Here is a 23,026-nt window from a genome sequence, read left to right as displayed (position 1 = left end):
GAAAAATTCTCTAAACTCCTGCTTGCTGGCCTGGTAGCCAGTGTTCATGCATTCAAGTACTTGTTGAACACTTACGTGCTAAACACTGTTCTAGGTATACATCAGTGTAAAAAAAGACAAAACTCTCTACCCTCTTAGAGCTAAGATTCTAGAGGGTGAGACAGACAATAAGTTATGCATTATTTGGGTATTGTGCTATAGAATAACAGAAGAGGAAGCTGAATATCTGAATACAGATGCCAGTTAAAGGGTAGATGTGGTGGGAGTGGTGAATGTTCCAATTATTTCATGAATTAAGTAGAAAGCAAAGTCATCATCTGAGAGTGAGAATGGGGAAGGAGGTGTTAGAGACAGACATGTCTGACTGGCTTGCTCTTCCCAGGATGCTTCTCAGTCCCTCCAACACAGAGGCTCCAATTGGCCCACCCTACAGGCTTCTGGTATCCACAGACAGATCAGAATCCTAGTGGTGGAGTCAACTTAGGCTGATGTGGGATTCCCACCCCATTTTTCCTTCCCTTTGTCACTCTTCAATTCTTGTCCTTCCCCTAATCCCTTACCTGCTGATACTGAGCCTTACTATTTCTGAAATTCTGTTCTCCTTGGGGGCATACACACCTGGATTGGCCTCTCTGGCTGTCTTTTTTCAGACCTTAGAACAGGCCCTCTTCACACACCCCTATGGTCTAATTGGTCTTTATGAAACCTATTCACTTTAATATACTTTCTATTCCCCAACTGGTTCCTGTATACTACAGAGAAACTATTATGAATTCAGACCTGTGGGGGACACTTTCCATAGAACTTTCAAAACAGTAACTGCTTCCTCAAATCGTCAGTCCCAGCACCAAATTCTCACGTCCTTACCCATGTTCAAAATAAGTAAGATGAGAGCCACTATAGCAGCCCCCTAGTACAAGGACATCCAGTATATCCAAGGTGCCCAGCATTTCATAACCGAATCCCAGGATATCTCACGTGAGTTTACCAAATGATGAAAACAAAATGACATTCCTGTTATCCAGGCTCACAGTACCGAAGATTCTATGTCCCCACTCCCTTGGCCCTCCGTCTCTCCTCTGGTAAATACAAGTAGCTCTACTAGATCAACCATTCTCCTTCTTCTCAACCTATTTCTCCTGTTCGAGGCAACTGGCAGGGCTTGGGTATATCAACATTGGAGTATGTGGGTTACCTGTATTAATTACAAATTGGGAGGCTACTCGGGCTCCAGTTAAAGCAATGCCAGGATTGAATTCCCTCCCTGATTTTGGTGGCTGGCATTTGCTGGTTAGGGGCATATGTCCAGGAAAGAGTGTGATAACCGTGCTGGAAGGAAAGAACAAGGCTTATAGTCATCAAGCTGCTAGACCTTTGGACAAGCCACTACTAAAAGCAGGTAAAGACCCAGATTTTTCTTCATTCTAGGCAGGCATCTGGCAGCCCCAATCTTCTGGAACATACCACAACCTTTGAATAAAAAATGAGTCTATGTTTGTAGTGATGGCAATGAGTCAACAAGACACTATATTTGATTCACAATGCCATTTAACAAAGATGTCCCAGAATCAAAGAATTTTGGCATTAGAAATGACTTTGTAAGTTTCCTTACCCAACCTTCCACCCAATGCAGAGATCTCTGCTAATATTGCTAAGAAGTAATTCAGCGAAAGAGAATGTAGAGACAGTCCATTAATTGTGCTAAACAGTTGGGCCTTAGCTTTTGCTTCTGCAAAACTGTGAACAATACTACCTTCTTGCGGGAGTTAGCATAGTCCCTGGTTTATAGTAGATGCTTCTTTCCAATTTAATCGGGATACGCCTCTCTGCAACCTCCACCTACTGGAAATGCTTGCCTCTGGTGCCAGAAAGAACACTTTTCACATGACAGCTCTGAAGACAATAATCATTCACCTTTTCTGGACACTCTACATATTGTGTACACGTCCCTGTCTTACAAATGATATCTCCTACACACAGAATCCTTCCTTAATACTTCTACATATAGAATGTGTAATCGACTAAAATACCAACATCATCTTCACATGAACTTCTGTTAATCCAAGTTCTCCGCCACTGTGCAAGTGCAATAGATTTTTTAAAAAATGAAAGTCAGGATTAATTTTTTTAACTTGGTTAAAACTTAATTTTGTTGGTTTCATTCTATTAAGACGATTATAAATCTTGATTCTGTCATTCATTGCTTAAGAGTCCAGGTGGGTTGTCTTTTCACATTTTTTTTTTAAAGATTTTATTGGGGAAGGGGAACAGTACCTTATTGGGGAACAGTGTGTACCTCCAGGACTTTTTTTTTCCAAGTCAAGTTGTTGTACCCCCAATCCCAGCCGTGGAGGGTGCCGTTCAGCTTCAAGTTGTTGTCCTTTTAGTCTTAGTTGTGGAGGGCGCAGCTCAGCTCCAGGTCCAGTTGCCTTCACCAGTTGCAGGGGCGCAGCCCACCATCCCTTGCAGGAGTCGAACCGGCAACCCCGTGGTTGAGAGGATGCACTTCAACCAACTAAGCCATTCGGGAGCTCAGCGGCAGCTCAGCTCAAGCTGCTGTGTTCAATCTTAGTTACAGGGTGTGCTCCCCACCATCCCTTGAGGAACTCAAGGAATTGAACTGGCAACCTTGTGGTTGAGAGCCCACTGGCCCACGTGGGAATCGAACCGGCAGCCTTCGGAGTTAGAAGCATGGAGCTCTAACCACCTGAGCCACCGGGCCGGCCCCACATTTTTTGTATTTAGAATAAATGGACAGAATTAAGACAAAAAATCTTTTGAGGTGGAATGGCAGCATCATCTGAGTACTAATAGAACCATAATTCTAGATTATGATAACCAATGTCATAGTTAAAGAATGTTTCTTGTTGACTATTTAGCCCTACTGTTTAACTGTTTAAAATATTAATACTTAACAGTAAGTTTTTATCATCTGTAAAGTGCATTTATCTGGAATGTCATTTATACAATGGCTTTAACTATATATTAACTATATTTAATATATATTAAGGTTCAGTCAACCCTTCTTTCCCTTTCCCAAACCTCTCCTATTTGTTTGAACTAAATAAAAAGCGTTCTCACCCTGGTGAGCCACCATAAAAGATTGTTCTCAGGTGCAGTTAAAGCTTTGAGGAAATACCATATGCCAACTACTTTATGTGGATTATCTCATTTGATACCGTAAAAAAAGTCCTATCATCACTTCTGTTTTACAGATTACAAAACAAACTCAGAGAAGTTCACTAATTTGCGCAAGAACATACAGGCAGTAAGAGGGAGAGCTGAAGGGCCAGTAGCAATAGAGGAAATGAGGACCACAAAGCCTTTGTTCAGAAGACCCTATGAGAGAAACACCAATGCAATTAGGCATTCCAGGGCTCCCCCACCTTCCAGGGGCCCTGACACAGACACTGTCAGACAAGCATACAGAGGGGAAGATTTCACTTTATTTTTACATCGATCTCACAAATAAACCCAACACAGCCAGAAACACTGAGTAGATAAAGTGCCAATGCAGAAGCCTAGCTACAGAAGGAGGGAGCAATCCAGTTCATCTCCTCCATGTCTCCAACCTGGAAAGATATTTCTATTACACAAGAGTGCGGTCAGTTGACATACCAAGCAATCTATTCAATAGACACTTTGAGCTAGGAGTAGAAAATCTTACCAGGTGGAATCTGTGCAAGGCAAGGAAATAGAAAAGTCAAAATCATTTGTTTCTCAAATTAGTCAGGCATAGAAACACCAAATGACGAAAACAGTATTTTCCAAACTTTCTGTTTTTGAGATGGACATCTAGTAAGGAATGAGAAGAGTACCAGTTCTCCAGGGTTACTTCTTGCTACTGCCTATCTTCAGAACTGTGACCTATGTAGACACTCTCTTCCTACACCCTCAATCAGAGGCACCGGAGATATTTCCTGGAATTCTGGGAAGAACTGACCTTACCTGCTTACGTTCCCAGCCCCTAAAAAGCAGACCCAGTGCTCTCTAATGAATATCAAGGGCTTTTGGAGTAATCGACTTAGCAGCATTTAAAGATTAGTAAAGCTCAAGATTTCCCATAATTGTCATTAAACATTTTTGGATAACTCTATCAAGCCTGTGGTTTAAAGCACAATTATTTGGTTAATGAATTCAAATAATTTCGATGCACTGAGTAAGATTATGATACCCTAAGCTCAGATGGCCCCAACTCTTTCCATTCCAAAATTGGAAAATCACTGATTCTCAGAGGCCAGAAAGATCACTAAAGGCCATCTGATCATCCCTGATGCCACATAATCCTGAACTCAAAGGGCGAGAATCAGTCACATCTTTCCAGCATCTGAGAATTCCTGGTCTCACTGGTCCACAGGGAATCCAAACAAGGATAAACCAGGTCAAGGAACTTCCAACATGCTCACCTATGATCAAGAGTCAAGACTTAAGTGGAACTTTCAACTAGGGAAGGAAGGGGTGAAGCATTTCAACTCAGTCCTAGGATAAGAAGCAGGCCCGAGTGATGCCATGATAGGTAGGAAAGGAGAGTGGAGAAGCCTCGATGGAAAGACACAGGTCTTCCCTGGGTAAGAAGATGGAGTGGAGCTGGGGGGGCATTGAAGTCTGGTAACCTGGGATCACCCTTGCTGAGCTTCGAATGGGAACTCCTCTACTGTGACAGTTAGTTTTCCATCTTACTTCCTCTATAGGGACTAATAAGGAAGAGGCCTGGGATGACCCAGGAACAAGTGGCTGCAGTACAAATGAGGATCACCAAGCTTCTAGTCTTTAGGGAGCTTCTGTGAGGCTAAAAACATTCAGAGTTCCGATGAGCTGTTCGGTAGGGACAGCAGATGAACTCTAGACGCGATTGTTGGTGGGACCTGGCAAAGTTCAAAGTGGGATCCATTAAATACTCTGGGAACTATAGCTATGAATCAAGGATAGACTTGCGAACCTCACAGCTGGCTACTTTTCTGACTTCTCCAAGCACTTCTATGACCAAATTGAAGGTGAAATTCCATTATAGGTATCTGTACGCCCAAGCTGACACCCCAACAAAAATGCTTCAAGAAGTCCCTGTGATCTCCAACCCTTTGAGAGGGGTCAGGAAATACTGGGCAGTCAGAAAAGGTTGTCCTTAATCCTGCCCTGCCTCTTTCCTTGTACCAGGACAGAGCTGAAGAATTTCCCAACCCTCCCTACCTGGAAGTTTCATTCCTGACCTCCATCCCAGAAAGGTTTCCCTATGTAGGCCTTCCCACCAATTGGTTCTGCCTAGTACTCCCTTCTATTCTGGCTCTGCTCTGGGTTTTGTCATCTTTTCCTACTCCTGTGCCCAGCTACTTGACTCCAGAGCAGACAAATAATAGGCTATGCAGAAATGGTGACTGGGTCTTAGGAGTATCCATTTCTGACAATGATGCCCAGCTTATTTTCTGAAGCCTTCAATTCCATCTCAGAAAGCAATCAATGTTCTTCTGTCTCTGGTTCCTTCCCCCTCTTCCCTCCAAGAAGTTCAAGGTAAAAGATACTCATTTATCTTTGTACCCTCAGCTTTTAGGCAGCAAGATAAGGGCCTAAATGTGACAGCTTGGGGGCAGGGGACTTTTAATGGCTTAGTACACCAGAGGGAGGGCTATCCAGATCCTCCTAGCACCTATTCCTAAAGTATATTCTTCCCCTACCCTGCCTTTTTGCAAACCCTCGCCTCTTCTACTCCTTAAGGCTTGAAGACAAATGAAACAGCATGGGAGAATGAATATAGCCTTGGCTTGTCAGGTCTGAGTTCTAGGTCCCTTTTGCCACTGACTCAGCTTATATGAGCTTAGACAATTCACTTGTTTCTCTGGATCTTTAAATTAAAGGGTCGAACTAAGCTTATCTCACTGGGCTCTTTCAGATTTCAGATCAATTCATACTTGAGAAATCAATGAACGAATTAGGAAAATTTTAACTTTGAGACATAGATATCCTGCACCTCTCTGAAACAGCTAAAGGGAGGTAAAGGTCAGGTTCCTATTTAGTATAACATTTTAGCTATAGGAAAACAAGAAAGTGTATCTATGGAGAAATAGAACCTGGCAGCCCCTACACTTGACTAATAAAAGCAAATTTCTGGAGAAAGCAGAGAAATAGGCCACAAGTGAGACCTGGCAGTGTCAAAAAGGTCTATTAATTAAGCGATCAAAGGAGTAAAAAACAATGGCTATAACCAGACAAGATCTGTAAGCACAGACTAAAGTCTAGAGAGGTCTGGGTGGGAAGGAGCCCCTGGAGCTTCTATTAGAGAAAAGGACTTGGTCCACCCCAAGTTGCTACTGCATTTGGTTCAAACCCAGTTTTCGCAGTCTGTCAACCCGGTGTATATGCATATGTGCAGACAGGCTGTGGTTAGGCTTCTGAAGTGCTGAAATGAGAAAGTAACAGAAGAAATGATACCAAATTCAAAGAAGTTAGGCTGAAGGCAATTACAAGTTTAGTTTAAAAGCTTCTCATTTTCCCCACCACTCGGTGCAATATCATCAGTGCTCATTTTGAAATGTGGGCTCCAGAGTTTTGTGGCATGGTGAGCTCTGGGAGTGGGGAGGGGTGTATTTGTAGTATGATTGAAAGCCAAAGGCGGGACACAACCCAATCTGACCCCTCTGGGCACTTACTTGTCTTCACTCAAGGAAACTGTCTCCACAAAAGGGATTTCTTCCTTGTCTGTCTTCCCCATTATCAGTCGGTGCTTATCCAAGTTTATGATGCACTGAAAACAAAGGAGAATCACTGGCCACTGTCAATGATCTCACTTTGGGGGTATCTATGTAAGATAACCCCACCTTAGAGAGGAAGAATCAAAGGGGAAATAGAATCAATCCTACCTTCAGGGATCGGAGAGTGTGGAGACCAAGGGACAAGTTTTTCTCATTGTCCTCTAATAAAAAAAAAAATTTAAATTCAGCCATTTCCATGCTGGTTTAGAAGTCAGCCTTATCACCTACCATTAGGTTCCATCCAACCAACCATACATATGTACATACGGAAATCCAATCAACATCTGTTGAGCAGTTATTCTATTAATTTCCCCAGATTATTATAGTTAAAAGGCAATAGAGCCAAGATTCAAACCCAAGTCTTTTGAACTGTAAAGGACAAAGGCTTTTAGACAAAAATCAGAAACTTAGAGTAGGCCAGAATAGAATACATGAGGGAACATATAAGAGATGGTGGGAAATTATCAAGGGATTTATGGCAAAGGAGTAAGATGATCCTACCCTCTACCTCCAACAAGCTCATAGAAAGCTCTCAGGGGCCATTTTCACTGTCACACAAAAATGTTTGTTGGCTTGCCACTTGAGTATTTTTTTTTTAATAAAACTTGTTTTTTTAAGAGTTTTTTTTTTAATTGGGGAAGGGGAACAGGATTTTATTGAGGAACAGTGTGTACTTCCAGGACTTTTTTCCAAGTCAAGTTGTTGTCCTTTCAGTCTTAGTTGTGGAGGGCGCAGCCCACCATCCCTTGTGGGAGTCGAACCGGCAACCTTCAGAGTTAGGAGCCCGAGGTCCAACCATCTGAGCCATCTGGGAACTCAGCGGCAGCTCAGCTCAAGGTGCCATGTTCAAGTTTAGTTGCAGGGGGTGCAGCCCACCATCCCTTGTGGGAGTCGAACCGGCAACCTTGTGGTTGAGAGGATGTGCTCCAACCAACTGAGCCATTCGGGAGCTCAGAGGCAGCTCAGCTCAAGGTGTCATGTTCAATCTTAGTTGCAGGGGGCGCTGCCCACCATCCCTTGCGGGACTCGATTTGTTGAACCGGCAACCTTGTGGTTGAGAGCCCACTCGCCCATGTGGGAATCGAACCGGCAGCCTTCAGAGTTAGGAGCATGGAGCTCTAAACCGTCTGAGCCACTGGGCTGGCCCCCCTTGAGTATTTTTAATCAAGAGTTACACACTCCTTCTGAGTGATTCTCAACTTGTAGCTCAGGGCCCAACTGGTATTTTGGAGGGCAAAAATTGGGACACAGTTTATGAAGAAGTTCATATTTACAGGCATGAGATCTCAGGAGGGTTTGGTGGAAGTGGGGAGATGGTTTACATTAGGGGTCCATAGGTCCAGTCCCCAGTTCTACTCACCAACCACAGCTGCTGGGCAGTCCAGGCGGAGGGAGCCCAGTGTGATCACTAGGTGCTCAATCTGGCCCACTACTTTCAGATGCCGGGGTAGAGAAAGCTTCTCTCCTTCATGCTTGTGAGATTTGACATGCTCCTTGAGTCTGCACCAGATGGGAAGATACCAGAATCCCCTCAGCAGAGGTTTCTGATAGAATCTTGCAATGCCTACCTTTTAACCCATAGTTGGAATTTTCCAGGGATTTCCTGGGATTAATTTACAAAAAAAGTGCTAGCCACTTCTTGTTTCAGCACTTTGTCCTAAACCTGCCAGGGGATAGTAAAAAAAATAGATTCAGCCCGTTCTCGATAAGCGATGCCACTATCTGCATTGGTAAAGACGAGTTGACACACTGAGAGAATCCCAGTCAGTCCATGTCCTAACATACCCGCCTATGTGCAAAGCGGTTTAGTTAACATGTCCTTTTACCCCTCTGTGGATAACAGATCTCAGAGAGGGCAGGTTAATCCTAATTTGAGAAGATACTTTGTTCAACATCTATTTTTCTTTGTCATTTCTATTTCAGTCTATCCTCATCAGTTGCCTTAGGCTATAAGTTTAGTGGCAGGAAGTGCTTGATATTGATATCAGCAAGGAATAATGTCATGGAGAAAGTTTTAACTAATTTAACTTGTCTGTGCAGGGGAGGAAGAAAAGAAACAGCCAAGGTTTCACACAGTTATGTAATGTGATTGGAACAGCTAGCACCCGAGCTGTTATGGGTTGGTGGATAAATAATTATGGACTTTTTGTGCCAATACTTCTACTTTACTCTTTTCCTCTCTTTTGGTATTATAGCCCATCCAAAAGAAAAATAATTGCAGTTTTACAGATGGTTATTAATTCCTCTGGAATCATGGCAGTCTGCTGCCTAATTATGTACCAGGATGTTATTAGTCTTTCTGGAACCATCATGTTGCACTATAGCTCATCTCTTCACCACATAAAAAAAGCTCAGGATTCTTCTCACAAGAAAGAGCACTTGCATCCTGGACTCCCTCCACCACTCTATATAACAATGTACAAAACCCATAAAGGCAGCTTCGAACAGTCACAGTGTTGGTGAGAGGCGAGAACAGGGTAGAAACGAGAAGTAACAGATCATGTAGTCACTGATTATACAAATCAAGTCTTGTGCAAACCTACCTAAGAATATGGACATCTTGAAAGCAGCTTAAAATGGGCCATTATATTTACCCTGGTGATTGTTTCAATGTAGAGATTTGGGCTAGGGAATGATTTGTTGCAATTAGGGTTACAGAAGTGGAAAAGGATATTAGGTTGATCCTCCCAATTCTGGGAGGGCCTGTCTGGTACTTTGGAGGAAAGACAAGCAGAAGAAAAGAAATAAAAGTACAGATTGAGTGAAAAGGAGAAAATATTCAAAATGGCTTTCTCTGACTAAAAGAGGGAGAACCCATTACCAACTGTGAGAGAACTAAAGATATTCAATATACAGTGTCTGCCTCATACCCAATCCCCAACAGGGGCAGCAGTAAGATATGATTTTATATGTTCATCACAGAGAGAAAAGGCACTAAGACACTATTAGTTAATCACCTCTATGATGGTTCAGGCCCAGGAGCAACAGCAACCCTATTCCAAGTTCTGATGGATGCTTTTTGGGACAGGCTGTGTGACCTCCAGAAGGGCCCTGAGCAAGCGTAGGCCAACCACATCCCTGCTTTATTCATCTGGGGTATACCAACAGGACAGCTCCTTCTAGTTTGTTTTCTGGGCAGGGCACAGATCAGGCTTAGGGCATGGCACACAATGATCCAAGGATCTCACATTGTCTCATTCCAGAGCCCAAAGGTCTTGGCTTAAAACGTAATAGGTGGGAGTTAATGGAAAGTCTGAGGCTTTCCTGGCTCACTGATTTCTCCCAGGTACCCATGACTCTGTCCCTCTACTAAGGACCGGTTCCAGCTGATATTTGAGCTCTGCACACTTCTCTTGGAGCCTCCGTGGAAACCCTCACCATCTTGAACCTCAAAATAGATTCAGGCAAAGAGTGATTAGCATCTGACTTCCACCCAGTAGAAGGGACTACTTACCCCAGTCTATCCACACAGGCTGAAGAGATGAGATTATGCTGACAGCCTGTGTCAACCAAGGCTTTCACATCCTTCCCAGCACACTATGGAGAGGAAACATCTGTTCAATAGGAGCAAGGGAAGGGAGACCCAGAGAGCAAGCAGCAGATGTCATATGAAAGGCAGGGCTGGAGAGCATCTCCACAGGATGGTTGGGCAGGGCCCCATCTTTACCCACCGCTGGGTCTCCTTGGAAGGGCTCTTTTTCCTGCTGAATTTAGAGCTGACAGAGGATCTCAAAGGACTTTGGATGTTTCACTCTATATACCAAGTAGCTTTTAAGTGTGTGTGTGTGTGTGTGTGTCACATACCCCTTTGCAAATCTGATGAAAGTTTTGGTCTTTTTCTCATAAAGATACACATGCATATAAAATATTGCAGACATTTTCGGTGTTGCATGGAGCGCCCTCCTTGAAATTTGTTTGTGAATCCCATGATAAGACCCAGGCTCTGTACAGTTTGGAGGTGAGAGACTCACTATTGGGATCATAACGGCCCCAAATTCTACTCGCCAGAAAACCCTGGAAAAGCTGTTTTCAGAACATTACCTGGCAAGAAACCCAAATCATGTCATCCTCCTCAGACTTTTTCAGTCCCTCAGACTTCGCCTGATTGAGTTTGTTGGTCTTGGAGGCCCAAGGGACACGACTGCTTCGGAACTTAGACAGGTTGGTTTCCATGAGGCGCCTCTGCAGAATGTTATGAGGTTGCTTCAGGAATAGAAAGCAGAGGCTTTTTAGTGACAGATCATTTCTCCCTTTTCCCACTGTCCCCCAGGTGCCACCAAAATGATGAAGGAGGCTCACATAACTGAGCTCTACCTTTGCTTATTTATTCTTCTTTCAAGTAGGGACTTCACTGGTATTGTGGGCCACCCTGAATGAATGAAAGAGGAAGGTGGGACACTGGGAAATACGGATATGGCCAATGAACATTCGATGGCTAAAGAGAACTAAAGGACCCTTGTAATTGGACTGCTTGGGCCTGCTGCTGCCTTTCCTCCCCTTACAAGGTCATTTCAGGAGAAAAGTGGCCTCAGCCTATGCAGAGTAGGTGTGTCTTCCAGGTGACTTATAGACAGGGCAGTTTATTTTCACAGGCCGAAGAAACCTACCTAGCACTGGTTGTCAGGAGATCTGACTATTTCTATTTCAAGTCTCACTCCCTTACAATCTTATATTTTGGACCCCATCTGTATATGCCTGAGGGCTGAGTCACCCATGGGTGGATGGGATGGGAAGACAGGAATTCATACCTGCTGAGCAACACTCTCAGGAAACACATTTTGGAATGAGGCAGAACCCACAGGAAACATCCTTACTAACATCCTGTGGATCTCAAGAAGCACAAGACAACTCCTACCATATGCTTGTCATCCATTCCCTTCTTTCAATGGGCCAAAAAGTGGGAGGATAAAAAGGGCAGAGAGAGACCAAGAAGCAGGGAACTGAATTTAACCCTGTGTCTGTTCCAGGATACCTGATGTTAGGAAGCAGAATGAGGAATGTAAATTCAAGGCTGCTCTTTGATTGCGCTTAGGAGAGCTAACGGGCAGACATACCTCTACTCTATGATTTCTACCCAAAGTGGCCTCCAGAAAGTATAAGCTGTCTCATGATAAGAAGTCATTTGACCTGAGAAATTTCTATACCCGTGTATCTTATTCCCAGTTTACAATAACATTCAAAATCCCTCAAAGTATAGTCTAACCTCGAGCTTCTATGTAAGACATACCAGGTGGCACTCCGATTCTGGGGAAAAGAAAGTCACTCTCCAAAGCCCAGAGCCTAGAACCTCGCCAGGGAAGGGCATACAACTGGAGACAGTCTTCATTAGCCTCCCCGCCTTACAGATTTCTGAGGAAGGATGGAGTCAGTCATGACTCACTGTGACCCTGGTGAGGCGAAGAAATGTATTCCCAAAATACACTGACTCTTAGCAAAGCAGATTCTAAATTAGTCTCCTTGAAAAAAGGAGAGAAAGAGACACTTACAAGAAATGAGAGCTTCTTGATAAGGAGCTAGTGGATGTGCTAACTCTGTCCGATTTCCTGGTGTGACACTGGGAGAATGCCGTGCTCCTCAAAGGAACAGAACTTCTTCATTGCTTCCTCTCTCACCAAGAAGTCTGGATCCCTAGCTCAAGTCACAGTGCATTAGGGTGTTTGTTTCTGTTGAGTCCATGCTTAGCAAGGCCAACTCGGATAAGCAGAATTTGTAGAACTGAAGATTGGAAGGGGCTTCAAAGGCCATCAACTCAAAGCCCTTCTCACCGCAAGTTTGGGGCTTTCCTTCTACATCGGTCTCGCTGAATGAACACTATTTTATCGGGTTACTCTCAGTTTCGCAGCGGAGTCTAATCACCACTGGACAGGTGAGACCAATGAGGAAAGTTCTAAAATCATTTTCCTTCAAGTCATTTCTCTTCTGAATTTTCCTCCCTTCCTAAGGGACCCTTCCCCCACAGGCTATAAAACATACTCCAAGTCCTCACACGCTGGGGAGAAAACTTGCCTCCTCAACCCCACGTTCTCCTCCAGTCACACCCTTGTCTTGAATGGTATATTTTTTAAAAAGCCGAAACCACTGTCTATTTCCTGATATCCTATATTTTCTTCACTGAGTTACTTTTCATCCCATAGCACCAATAACGATCTCCTAATTTCCAAATCTGGTAGACAGTTTTCAGCCTTCATTTTACTTGACTGCACTAGGGCATTTGACCCTGCTTAGTACAGTCAGCCTTCTGTAGCCACAGGCTTCGCATCTGCAGACTCAACCAACCGCAGATTGACAATATTCAGAAAAAAAATTCCAGAAAGTTCCAAAGAGCAAAACTTGAATTTGCTACGAGCTGAGCACTGTACTGAATCCATGCAAATGAAGTGATGTGTAGGCATATCCAGCTGTTGCCTATTTGCAAATACTACCCCATTTTATATAAGGGACTTGAACATCCCTGAGTTTTAGTAGTGGGGATCGGGATACCAGTACTGAGGGATGACTGTATTCCTTTACTTGTTCTTTTCTTTAATAACCAAAAAGGTTCGAACACAATACATGCTCAATGTAAAATATTCACATATCACTGAAGTCTATAACATGAAAAGGGAAGGCCCCCCCAACCTCTCAACCCTTTCTCAGTCCCACTCTCTACAAATCCTTTAAATTTAAAAATGTATTTTCCCCCCCAAAGTTTAGTAAAGATACAAATATATACAAAAAATAGGATCCTACTGTAACACTGTCTAAAATTTTCTGTTTTTGTTTAACATATGAAAGGCATTTTCCTGTCGGTACATATAATTCTCATTTTCATAACAAAGTAGTCATGGTGTAGTTCAGGAGTTGAAAATTCACAGCTAATAAGCCCATGTGCACCTCACAGGTGCTTTTCCGTGGTCATTTTATTATGCCTAAATTTTTAAGTGACAGTATAACTGCACATTTACCTCTACTTCCAACCAAATTTTCACTAAAATGATAGTTAAGGAATAAGAAAGGCCTTAACCTATAAGAACAAAGAGAACAGTAAGGAAACAACAAAAGAGATGTTGACAAAATATTGGAACCTGAAAAGCAAATGGAAAAGTGATAAGTGACCTGGATGAGAGAAAGCTAAATGCTTCACACCATTCCACTTTATGCTGGAGTGGGAGCAATTGCCAGTTACTCATCAAAATCCATGTTCTCCTCTTTTTGCTGGGAAGATATCTAGGTTATGTTTCCCAGCCTTCCTTGCAGTTAGTCATGGCATATGACTGGGTTCCAGCAAACAGAATATGGGTAGAAGTGGCATGCACCACTTCCAGACCTGGTCCATAAAAATCTCCTGTGCACACTCCTCTGTATTCTTTTCCTCTCCTGACTGGCTGGGATGAAGAAAACCCTTAGGGTAACCTTTTCAGAGGTCACATGTTGAAGACACAAGAGTCACTGTCAGCCAGGTCCCTAAATGACTACGTGGGCGGGGCTGTCTTGCTAACCTTTCCAGGAGTGCTGTTACTTAAGAAAAAATACACTATTATGTTTGAGCTATTATATATTTTGGAGTCTAGCTGTAAAAGCTTTTTTCTGACTCAAACTAAAACTTTGGAAAGGCTGAGGAGTTAGAGGTATTAGAACCTCTGCAGTTGGAGGATACGATTAAGGTTGGAAATACGTTAATATAAAACCTGCATGAGGCCCCCACTTGACCCAGACAACTGGGAAGAATGCCAAAAGTTTTTTCTTTTGTAAGAGTAAATCAAAAGACTCTGGTTGGTACTTTGGCTAGGCTTACAAATTATGCACTGTCAGATTTCTAAAACAACTAAGGATGAGGGTGGCATGGCATACTGAACCAGAACTGAAGGATACAAGTTTAAAGATTGAAAGTGCCCACAATGGTTCTCACATAATGAAAGAAAAAAGATCCACACCAAGATTTCACATCACTATGAATTTCTGGAATATCGCAGACGACAAAGGTTTTAAAAGCTTCCAAAGAGAAAAAGATGATCCAAGTAGAAAGATCAGGAACCAGAATGACATAGGACTATTAATAGTGTAGGTGTATCATACTCAATGGCAATGTTGGAAGCTAAAAGACAATGGAATGATATTTTTTAAAAATCTCGTAGGACATAATTTCTAAACTAGCCAAACTATCAGTTAAGAGTCAGGAGGTATTTCCCCATACATCCTCCAAAAGCTACTGAAGGACAGGATCCACCAAAGTGAGGGAAACCAATGAACAAAGAAAAAAAAGCACAGGACCCAAGAAATAACAAATCCAACAGAGAAGAGAGGCAAAGGAAATTCTGAGGATAGTGTTGAAGGAAAAGTCCACGATACAGATTGTGTAGCAGGCCTTGACAGCAACAAGTCCAAAATGAAATGGGATGATAGAGGGCTCCAGGAAGGATTTCTCCAAGAAAAAAAAAGACTGCTAAATGACCTACAGTTTTAAGGTAGTTGGAGGAGATTTAAATTTTACATAGAAAATTAAACAAATAAGTAACTAGGCAATTATCAATTTTGAGAAAAACATTTCTATGAGAAAGGAAACACAATTATAATACATTATTTGACGCAACTGTGATAATATGAACATAATCATAATAATGTACGCAATAAACACTGATTTGACCCAAAACAATTATTTAACAGAATATTAGTATAATAGGAGAGGGACATCATGGGGAGATGTAAAAGAATTAAACTTTTATCTATTATAATATAAAATCAACAGATAATGGTAAAATCAATAAATCAAGAAATTTCTTATTCGCTTGTTTTCTATTTCACTCCCCTCACTAGAGTGTTAATTCCATAAGGGCAGGCATCTCAATTGTCTTGATCACGGCTGTATCCCCAACTCTTGACCTACCATGTTTCCCCGAAAATAAGACCTAGCTGGACCATCAGTTCTAATGCGTTTTTTGGAGCAAAAATTAATATAAGACCCGATATTATATTATATATTATATTATATTATTATATTAAAGAGCCGGTCTTATATTATAGTAAAATAAGACCAGGTCTTATATTAATTTTTGCTCCAAAAGATGCATCAGAGCTGATGGTGCGGCTAGGTCTTATTTTTGGGGAAACACGGTAGTAATAAATAAATGAATCTCTACCCTTTACTTCTTCAAAAAGGCTTTCGTGATTAACATCATCTGGTTGTTTCTTTCAGAATCCCTTCAGCACCTGCACTTTACATAGTTTGTACTACTTGCATTCCCACTCCTTGAATATTGCTTTGTAAATTTGCTTAAGTGGTTTATTTTTATGTTTATTGAAATACTGGCTTTCCAAGGGCTGCCTTCTGCTTTCCTGATATCTTTCAAGACAGACAGCGCTGCAGGTACTCTGGTCGCCTTTTGGACATAATTCTCAAATCATCCGCCTGACGTGAATCCTGCTTGATGCTTTAGCTCAACAAGGCAGCTACTAACCTAAGCATTCCTGGTTCTCTACTATTCCTAAAATGTGGCTGCTAAACCCTAATCAAGGTTTAGGCATCTAAACTCTAACCAGGCGAGCTCAAATGTGCTGCCTCCATCATCAGGAGCTTCTGACAAAAATGGGCTCTGTAGGCAGTGCTGTTTTCTGGGAGGAAGTAGTTATTTCCTCAATCTGGCATACAGTCTGCTTAAATATCTGTTCTAGTCGGGCTGTAGAGTGGGAAGAAAAGCGATGTGAAAGGAAATAGATTAAACTGCAGGATGCCATAGAATAATGATTTGAGCAAGAACTTCTAAGACTACTTTCTCAATCATTGTACTGAACCCAGACAGAATCAAACTAATGGAATTTTGTGCTCCACAGAATGGATTAGATAGGAAAATAGGGCGCATGACAGAAGTCTGCCTTCTTTGTAGCGTTTACTCCCAGAGGAGAAACCCAAGGTTTCTAGCTAGCAATAGAACCGCATACATCTAGAACCACTTAGAAACAGGGGTCAGAACATCTAGCCCACAAGCCAAATTCAGCTGCCTGCCTGTTTTTGTAAATAAAGTTTAGTTGGAACACAACCAATCCCACTCATAAACTGCCTACGGCTGCTTTTGCACTAAACAGCAGAGTTGAGTAGTTGAGACAGACTGTGTTGCGTTCAAAGCCAAAAAAGCAGTTACTACCGTGTTTCCCCAAAAGTAAGACCTAGCTGGACCATCAGCTCTAACGTGTCTTTTGGAACAAAAGTTAATATAAGACCCAGTTATATTATATTAATTATATTATATTATACCCAGTCTTATATTGTATTAAAATAAGACCGGGTCTTATATTAATTTTTGCTCCAAAAGACGTATTAGAGCTGATAGTCCAGCTAGGTCTTATTTTCGGGGAAACACAGTACCTGGTCCTTTACAGAAAATGTATGCCAACCCCTGACTTACAGTAGTGTTTAAAAATACATGCTTTGGAGTCAGACAGAGCTGAGTTCAAGTTAGTAAGTACCTCAGAGTGCTTTTGTGAGGATTAAATGCCATGATCTGTATGAAGCATTTAGCACTGTATCAGGTATAGAGTAAGTGCTCAAATGTTACTAAGTATATGTATGTGTGTATATTTTCAATTCTTACACTCAACCTAAAATTGAAGCTGATTACCATTCACTTTTTTCTAAAAGAGCATGAAATCATCCTACCTCATTTTAGTCCTCATTTACATTTGTAAATAAACATGGACTCCTGATTGACTATCATTTCAAACCCAACATACATATCTCTACCTGTCTTGTAAATCTAAAAAGGCACTGATAACTGTGCCTTCTCTCCTTTGTTTACTAGAACATACAACATGTGACCCATTCCACCCGATGGGAATATAGACAGGTTCGCCGTGGGTTTGCAGCTGCTCAAAAATACATGGGAGCCTGTGGAAGGCAGACTGTCACACTGCCCCAGGCCTTCTGTGTTCTGTCTCTCTGCCTTTGCCTGTGACACAACAGACACGTTATTTCAAAGAGAGCAGCCTTATTCCTGATTGCTACCTGCTTGTGGGTTGGTCTGACATGGTGGTTCTCAGCTGGCGTGGCAGGCTGCATTTTTGTTAGAAAGGCTTCCCACATAGGCAGGGAACTGGACCAGACAACTTCTAAGTCAGCTGTTACTCTGAGGTTCTACAGGGCACAGTCTGGCAACAGCCTCCTCTCAACACCATGTCACCGTCAAGTGACTCACCAGGGAATGAAGCTGTAATCAGTGCTGGTCTCCAACACTGTTGTCTCACCAGGTCAGAGCAATCACTTCTTCCACCGAACTCCTCTAGCATTTATCCTGTAACATCTTGGCAACTAGCGTAGGCTTCCTGATGGTGTTATTTATCTTCTCGTGAACTGTCTACTCAACAACTATACTTGAGTAACTAATAGATATCCCAAACGTAACTGGTTCAAAAATCAAAATCCTGATTCCTATTCCCTATCCCTAACCCGCTCCTCCTGTATTCTTACCCACTTCAGGAAATGACAACTTTATTCTCCAATTGCTAGATCAAAAACCTTGAGGTCATTCTTAACTAGTTTCTTTCAGACCCTTAATCCAATCCATCAACTAAATTTGTCAGCTCTGCCTTCAAAATATATCCAGAACCTAATCTTTTCTTGTTCCTTTCACTCCTATTACACTGCTCTGAACATTCTTCCCCATGATATTTTGCTTTCTCACTTCCTTCATTATCTCCTAAAATGTAATCTTATCACCTTCCCTGGTCACCTTCCCTGACCATTCTATATAAAATAGCAAGGTTCCACTCCACCTACCCTGGCCACTGCATTCCCTATTCCCCTTACACTGGTTTATTTTCTCCATAGCACTGATTGCTACCTGATATATTATATATTTCCTTGTTTTTATTTTCTGCCTCTTTCCCTCACAAGAATGCAAGTTCCGTTAGGACAGGAACCCTGTTTTGGCTCACTGTTATATCTTCAATGGCTAGATTATTGCCTAACATCTAATAAGTGTTCAATAAATATTTGTGGAATAAATTAGCTCATCTATTCTGTTCTTCCCCCTAATTTATAAATTCCCTGTAGAGAAAATTTTTGCTATCTTCTTTGTGGTCCTCGCACCTAGCAAGTGTCCTTAACACAGCAAGTGTTCAGTTAATGTTTGCTATAATTAGGATGCAATCACAGCTCTGAAAAGCTTCAGTTTCCATCAGATCCTGGTGTTATACTGGTATTTCATGCTGCTCTTCTAAGGCACCAAAGTTCTCTGATCCAAAACATGTAGCATTATGAATGTCTCGTGGCATTATGAATGGCTAATCTATAGGGTACCACCCATGGTGGCTCCAACTGACAGAGATTCTGATCAGGTAGACCAGATACTGAGAGTACAGGACTAATCATTTCACGGTCAGGTGGCTTTGCTGTGTGTTCTGCCGTCCTTCCCCTGGGCTTCATTCCTAATTCTAGTGAGTTCTCTAAAGTATTTGGCTATAAGCAGAATCAATCATAGATAGGAAAGCAAAACTCTCTCTCCATTGCTGGATGACTAGGGATTAGGTCTGATGGTAATAATATTATATAGGAAACACTGCACATTATCTTAGGACAGGACTATTTTTAAAACTTAAGGAGTCCTACAAGTAGCAACTGATGGGAAAATAAGAGTCAAATACCACCCCCTAAAAGGTTAAAAAGTCCTTCCCTCAGTGAGAAGAACATTTATGAACCTGGCTAAAACAAAAGAAATTACAAGAAGCAAAACTCCAAGGTGGAGAATTTTTTCTCCAGCTTCAACTTTTTAAAAAATAATAAATCAAGTAAGATATGACTCATATCTCTGATTTTGGCTCTTAATCTAATACAGAAAAAAAAAAGCAGAAGATGAAAGGATAAAGAAAATAGAGAGTCAGACATATGAAACAAATTTAATTTCCATCGCAGACTTTTTAGCAGCCAACTACACACAAACAGAAATAGGGCAAAGGCACTTCCCTGGGGCCAAAAGAACAAGACCACATTTGATTGCCAATGGGTGCTCTTTGCCAATCCAAAAAACAGTTGGCAGGCTGGTATCAAATAGTGAATGTTACAGAAACAGCTTTTTACCTTTTTACCAAAAAGGTAGATGATTCAGAAAACCCAGCAGAATCATTCTAATATAGGTCACTATTATGAGGAAAACAACGCACAATCTTCTCACTGGCATAAACCCCAGAGTCAACTAAAACTAATTTGTCCTTTCCCCCATCTCTCTCGGGTGCCATCCCTCCCTATTCCTGTCCTTCTTTTATTGAGTTTGTATATATACCTATTCAGTAAATTTTGGCATCCTCAACATTTCACTTCAGTGAGAGAAAACACTGTCTATAGTACCAGATATGTCCATAAAGTGAAGTGACAGGGTACTTCTAAGGTTATTCTTCTACTATTGTCCTGAGGCAGACACATCAGTCCAGAGAGCTTCAGCATGCCTTCTCACCCCACTCACAGCCCTCTTATCCCTACCACAATCTGCCTGGCTTCTATGCTCTGTTCTAGCTCTTCTGCGCAATCATTTGCACATTAAAGGTGTGAGAACAGTGAGAGAGGGATATCAACTCCATGGCGATGGGAGAGGGGCGGATGGAGAAAGTGTGAACCATGGTTCAGGATCTCACAGTAAACTGCTGTGTATCACATCCATGGCAATAACCTGCTTTCTGAAGATGCTTCCTTCTTCCAGCCCACTGCCTATGTTCTATGCTATCAGTTTCTCTGTGGCTCAATTGAGACAGACTGGAGTCAGAAAAGCAGATGGAATTCTTCCTACACAGGATGAAGTAGTATAAGGAAAGCGAGGCACAAGGATAGAGAGATAGTTCCTCAGGGATAGGAAACCCCTTGACAGCCCAGTACAACCAAATGTCGATAATATCTTAAATCCTGCATGAAGGGAAGAAAAACATTCCACATTTTACTTCTTTTCCTAATACGTACCTCTTCAGTGGTTCCTACAGCTTCCAGGAACTAGGATTATTTTGGCCTGAAGGTAAGAAGACGTGGACCTGATTTGCTAAATGAATCTAAACTGCTTTAAAGTGAAAGAAGGTAACAGAGCTATCTTTTTCTAGGAATATAGTTCAGTCACTCACCACTCTGAGTGAGCATGAATCAGACTGCCGATCCTGTGGCTTATGTAGGAAAAATACCTTTGAAGAAACAGAGCAAGACAACTGGGTAGACATCACCTGCACATACATAACTAAAAATGATTCTCAATCACAATGGGAGAGGGCAAATCCTTATTGGTATCTGTGTGTCATTAGGGTTGTTAAAAAAAAAAAAAAAGGTGGATTGAGAAGCTCTGCCCTTCATAGTCATTCTTGGACTGGAAATGGCAATTTCCGTGAACCAGGGTGACCCACCCACCCCCTCCTTTGACAAATTAAACATTCCAAAAGCTCAAAAAATACTGGAGAAATTACAGCGTAACCACTTAATTTAAAAGATTTAATTAATGCTTCATAAATTATTACCCAGATGAATAAAATGATCACAGAATTCAAGAAAACAAATAAACTACACAAAAACTCCAGATAAAACTAAAGCTAAACATAAATTTGGCCCAGCACCACTACTACAGTGACTGAAGGATGAGAATCAAATACAGTTCTTTAAACTAGCAACCTTCAGCCATCCATTCTCCTCTTATAGCTAGAGGGCAGCATGGTCTTTGAATCCAGACCTCCTGGAGTTTCTCCTTTACACGAAGAACAACCCTGCTTAAAAAAAAATAAAAAACAAAACAAAAAATAAATAAATGCCTGCGCCAGCCCCAGCTCCACACGTTGGCTGTTAGTGAGATGGAGCATCTTGGCTTCCTCTCTCTATCCCCTCTATGAGGGTAGAGGTGGAATAGGAAAAGAGATGAGAATGATGCCGAAATGTTTGGGGCTCAGTTCCACCCTCCTTTTCCTCTCCATCCTCAGAATGGAAGGTCAAAGGTAGATAAGACCAAAATCAAACGGAGAAGTAGATTTTGCATAGGGGGAAGATGGATTCAACAAAAGACATCTGGATATGGTGACTGTCAAGAGACCCCCTTCCCATTTTGTCCTCTCCTTACTCACCCCCATTAGGTGTCACCTCTGTCTGGGTCATAGGCCCGGCCACGCAGCCTGTGTGGCTGCCCTGGCTGGAAGGCTCAAGCCCCATGAGATCAAATTTGGTACTGAGAATAAATAAATGGTAAGGAAAGGCGATTTGGGGGCAAGAAGGCAGGGCAGAATCGAGAGCAGAGAGACACGAAGGGAAGAGGCAGAGCCGAACACAGCGCGAGCTAGAAAAGCTACGACGGAACCCTGTGAGACTGAAGCAGGAGAATGCTGGATGGAGAGGAATCCGAAACAGAGCAATAGCGAGCCAGAGGACCGCAGAGGGCAGGGGCTGGGGCGGTGACTAAGTGAAAGCGGCAATGGGCGGGCCCCGGAAGACCGCAGAGCTAAGGTGACCGGCCGCCACGCGCGGGGATTCCGAGGCCGGCGCGGCCGCGAGGGCTCACCGTGTCCTTGGACGAGCCCAGCTTCTTGAGACCGTCCAGGGGCAGCAGGTCGGCCGAGTCCTTGTGGATGAACTGCACTGCTTGCTTCATCCGGCGCTGCTGCCGCAGCGACGCTGCCTCCCGCATGTCCGTCTCCTTGCGGCCGCCCTCGGTGAGGAGCCCTGAGTAAAACATCGCTGAGTTGCCCACCACCCAGAGTCCGCCTCGCTCCCCGCTCCCGGGCAGCCCCCGGCCTCGAGCTCCAACGGCGCGGGGAGAGCCGCGCACCGCGGTTTTTATAGCCGAGCGTGACGTCACCGGGAATAGCCAGTGCGCGCGGGGGGGCGGAGCCAGCACAGCGCCCCCGCCCGGCGCGCGGCTCCCAGCGTCTGCGGCGGCTGAGCATCCCGGCTTCACCCCGCCTAGGGTGAAGAGCCGGCGACAGGGAGTGGCGCTGGCTGCACAGACGCGGTGCGCCAAGTGTCTACCGGGTCCGCTATACCCAACCGCCTCCCGCCCGTTGTGGGTGCCCTGCATCCCCTGAACCGGGAGGACGTGTGGGGCCCATTGCCCGAGCAGCTTCTCCTACCCCAGCCGTCGCCGCCGCGGGGTGCCTGCTCACCTGTCCACGCAGTGGCGGACCCCGGGATCACGGACAGCTGGGCCATGCCCCGAGTCCCGCCGTCCACACCGCTGCTCGGCTTCGCAAATTGCCACCTCTGCGCCCCCTCCCCGAGCCCCCGGGGCGCCTACAGCCCGGGCTCGGGAGGACGGGCGGCGCACTCAGAAGTTGGGATGGCTCAGGATTTCTCCAACTTCAGGTCG

The 23,026-nt window shown here is 43.3% G+C and overlaps 1 protein-coding gene across 3 annotated transcripts; it reads right to left on the bottom strand.

Annotated features, from left to right (window-relative positions):
- Window positions 1–3,426: 3,426 nt before the first annotated feature.
- Window positions 3,427–23,026, bottom strand: NRIP3 (nuclear receptor interacting protein 3). 3 transcript variants are annotated; one of them, XM_033121350.1, is made up of 8 exons: window positions 22,791–23,026; window positions 22,223–22,383; window positions 10,785–10,946; window positions 10,198–10,280; window positions 8,104–8,243; window positions 6,852–6,904; window positions 6,642–6,736; window positions 3,427–6,391 (listed from the first exon to the last, which is right to left on the bottom strand). In XM_033121350.1, the coding sequence occupies exons 1-8, from the start codon at window positions 22,867–22,869 to the stop codon at window positions 6,376–6,378; spliced, it is 789 nt and encodes a 262-aa protein (XP_032977241.1). In that variant the 5' UTR covers window positions 22,870–23,026; the 3' UTR covers window positions 3,427–6,375. The 3 variants fall into 3 exon arrangements, with proteins under 3 accessions (XP_032977241.1, XP_032977242.1, XP_032977243.1); XM_033121351.1 differs by having other exon boundaries at window positions 22,824–23,025; XM_033121352.1 differs by lacking the exon at window positions 22,791–23,026 and having other exon boundaries at window positions 22,223–22,482.

Source organism: Rhinolophus ferrumequinum, chromosome 11 (assembly GCF_004115265.2).
Source record: "Rhinolophus ferrumequinum isolate MPI-CBG mRhiFer1 chromosome 11, mRhiFer1_v1.p, whole genome shotgun sequence".
NCBI lineage: Eukaryota > Metazoa > Chordata > Mammalia > Chiroptera > Rhinolophidae > Rhinolophus > Rhinolophus ferrumequinum.
The sequence above is the reverse complement of the archived record's forward strand: the minus strand, read 5'-3'. Positions and strand labels throughout refer to the sequence as shown.

Coding starts and splice junctions, on each gene's coding strand:
- NRIP3 (XM_033121350.1), bottom strand. CDS start 22,869: ATGGCCCAGCTGTCCGTGATCCCGGGGTCCGCCACTGCGTGGACAGGT. Junction 22,384..22,790: donor CCGCGGCGGCGACGGCTGGG/GTAGGAGAAGCT, acceptor TGTTTTACTCAG/GGCTCCTCACCGAGGGCGGC. Junction 6,905..8,103: donor CTGCCCAGCAGCTGTGGTTG/GTGAGTAGAACT, acceptor TTTTTTTATTAG/AGGACAATGAGAAAAACTTG.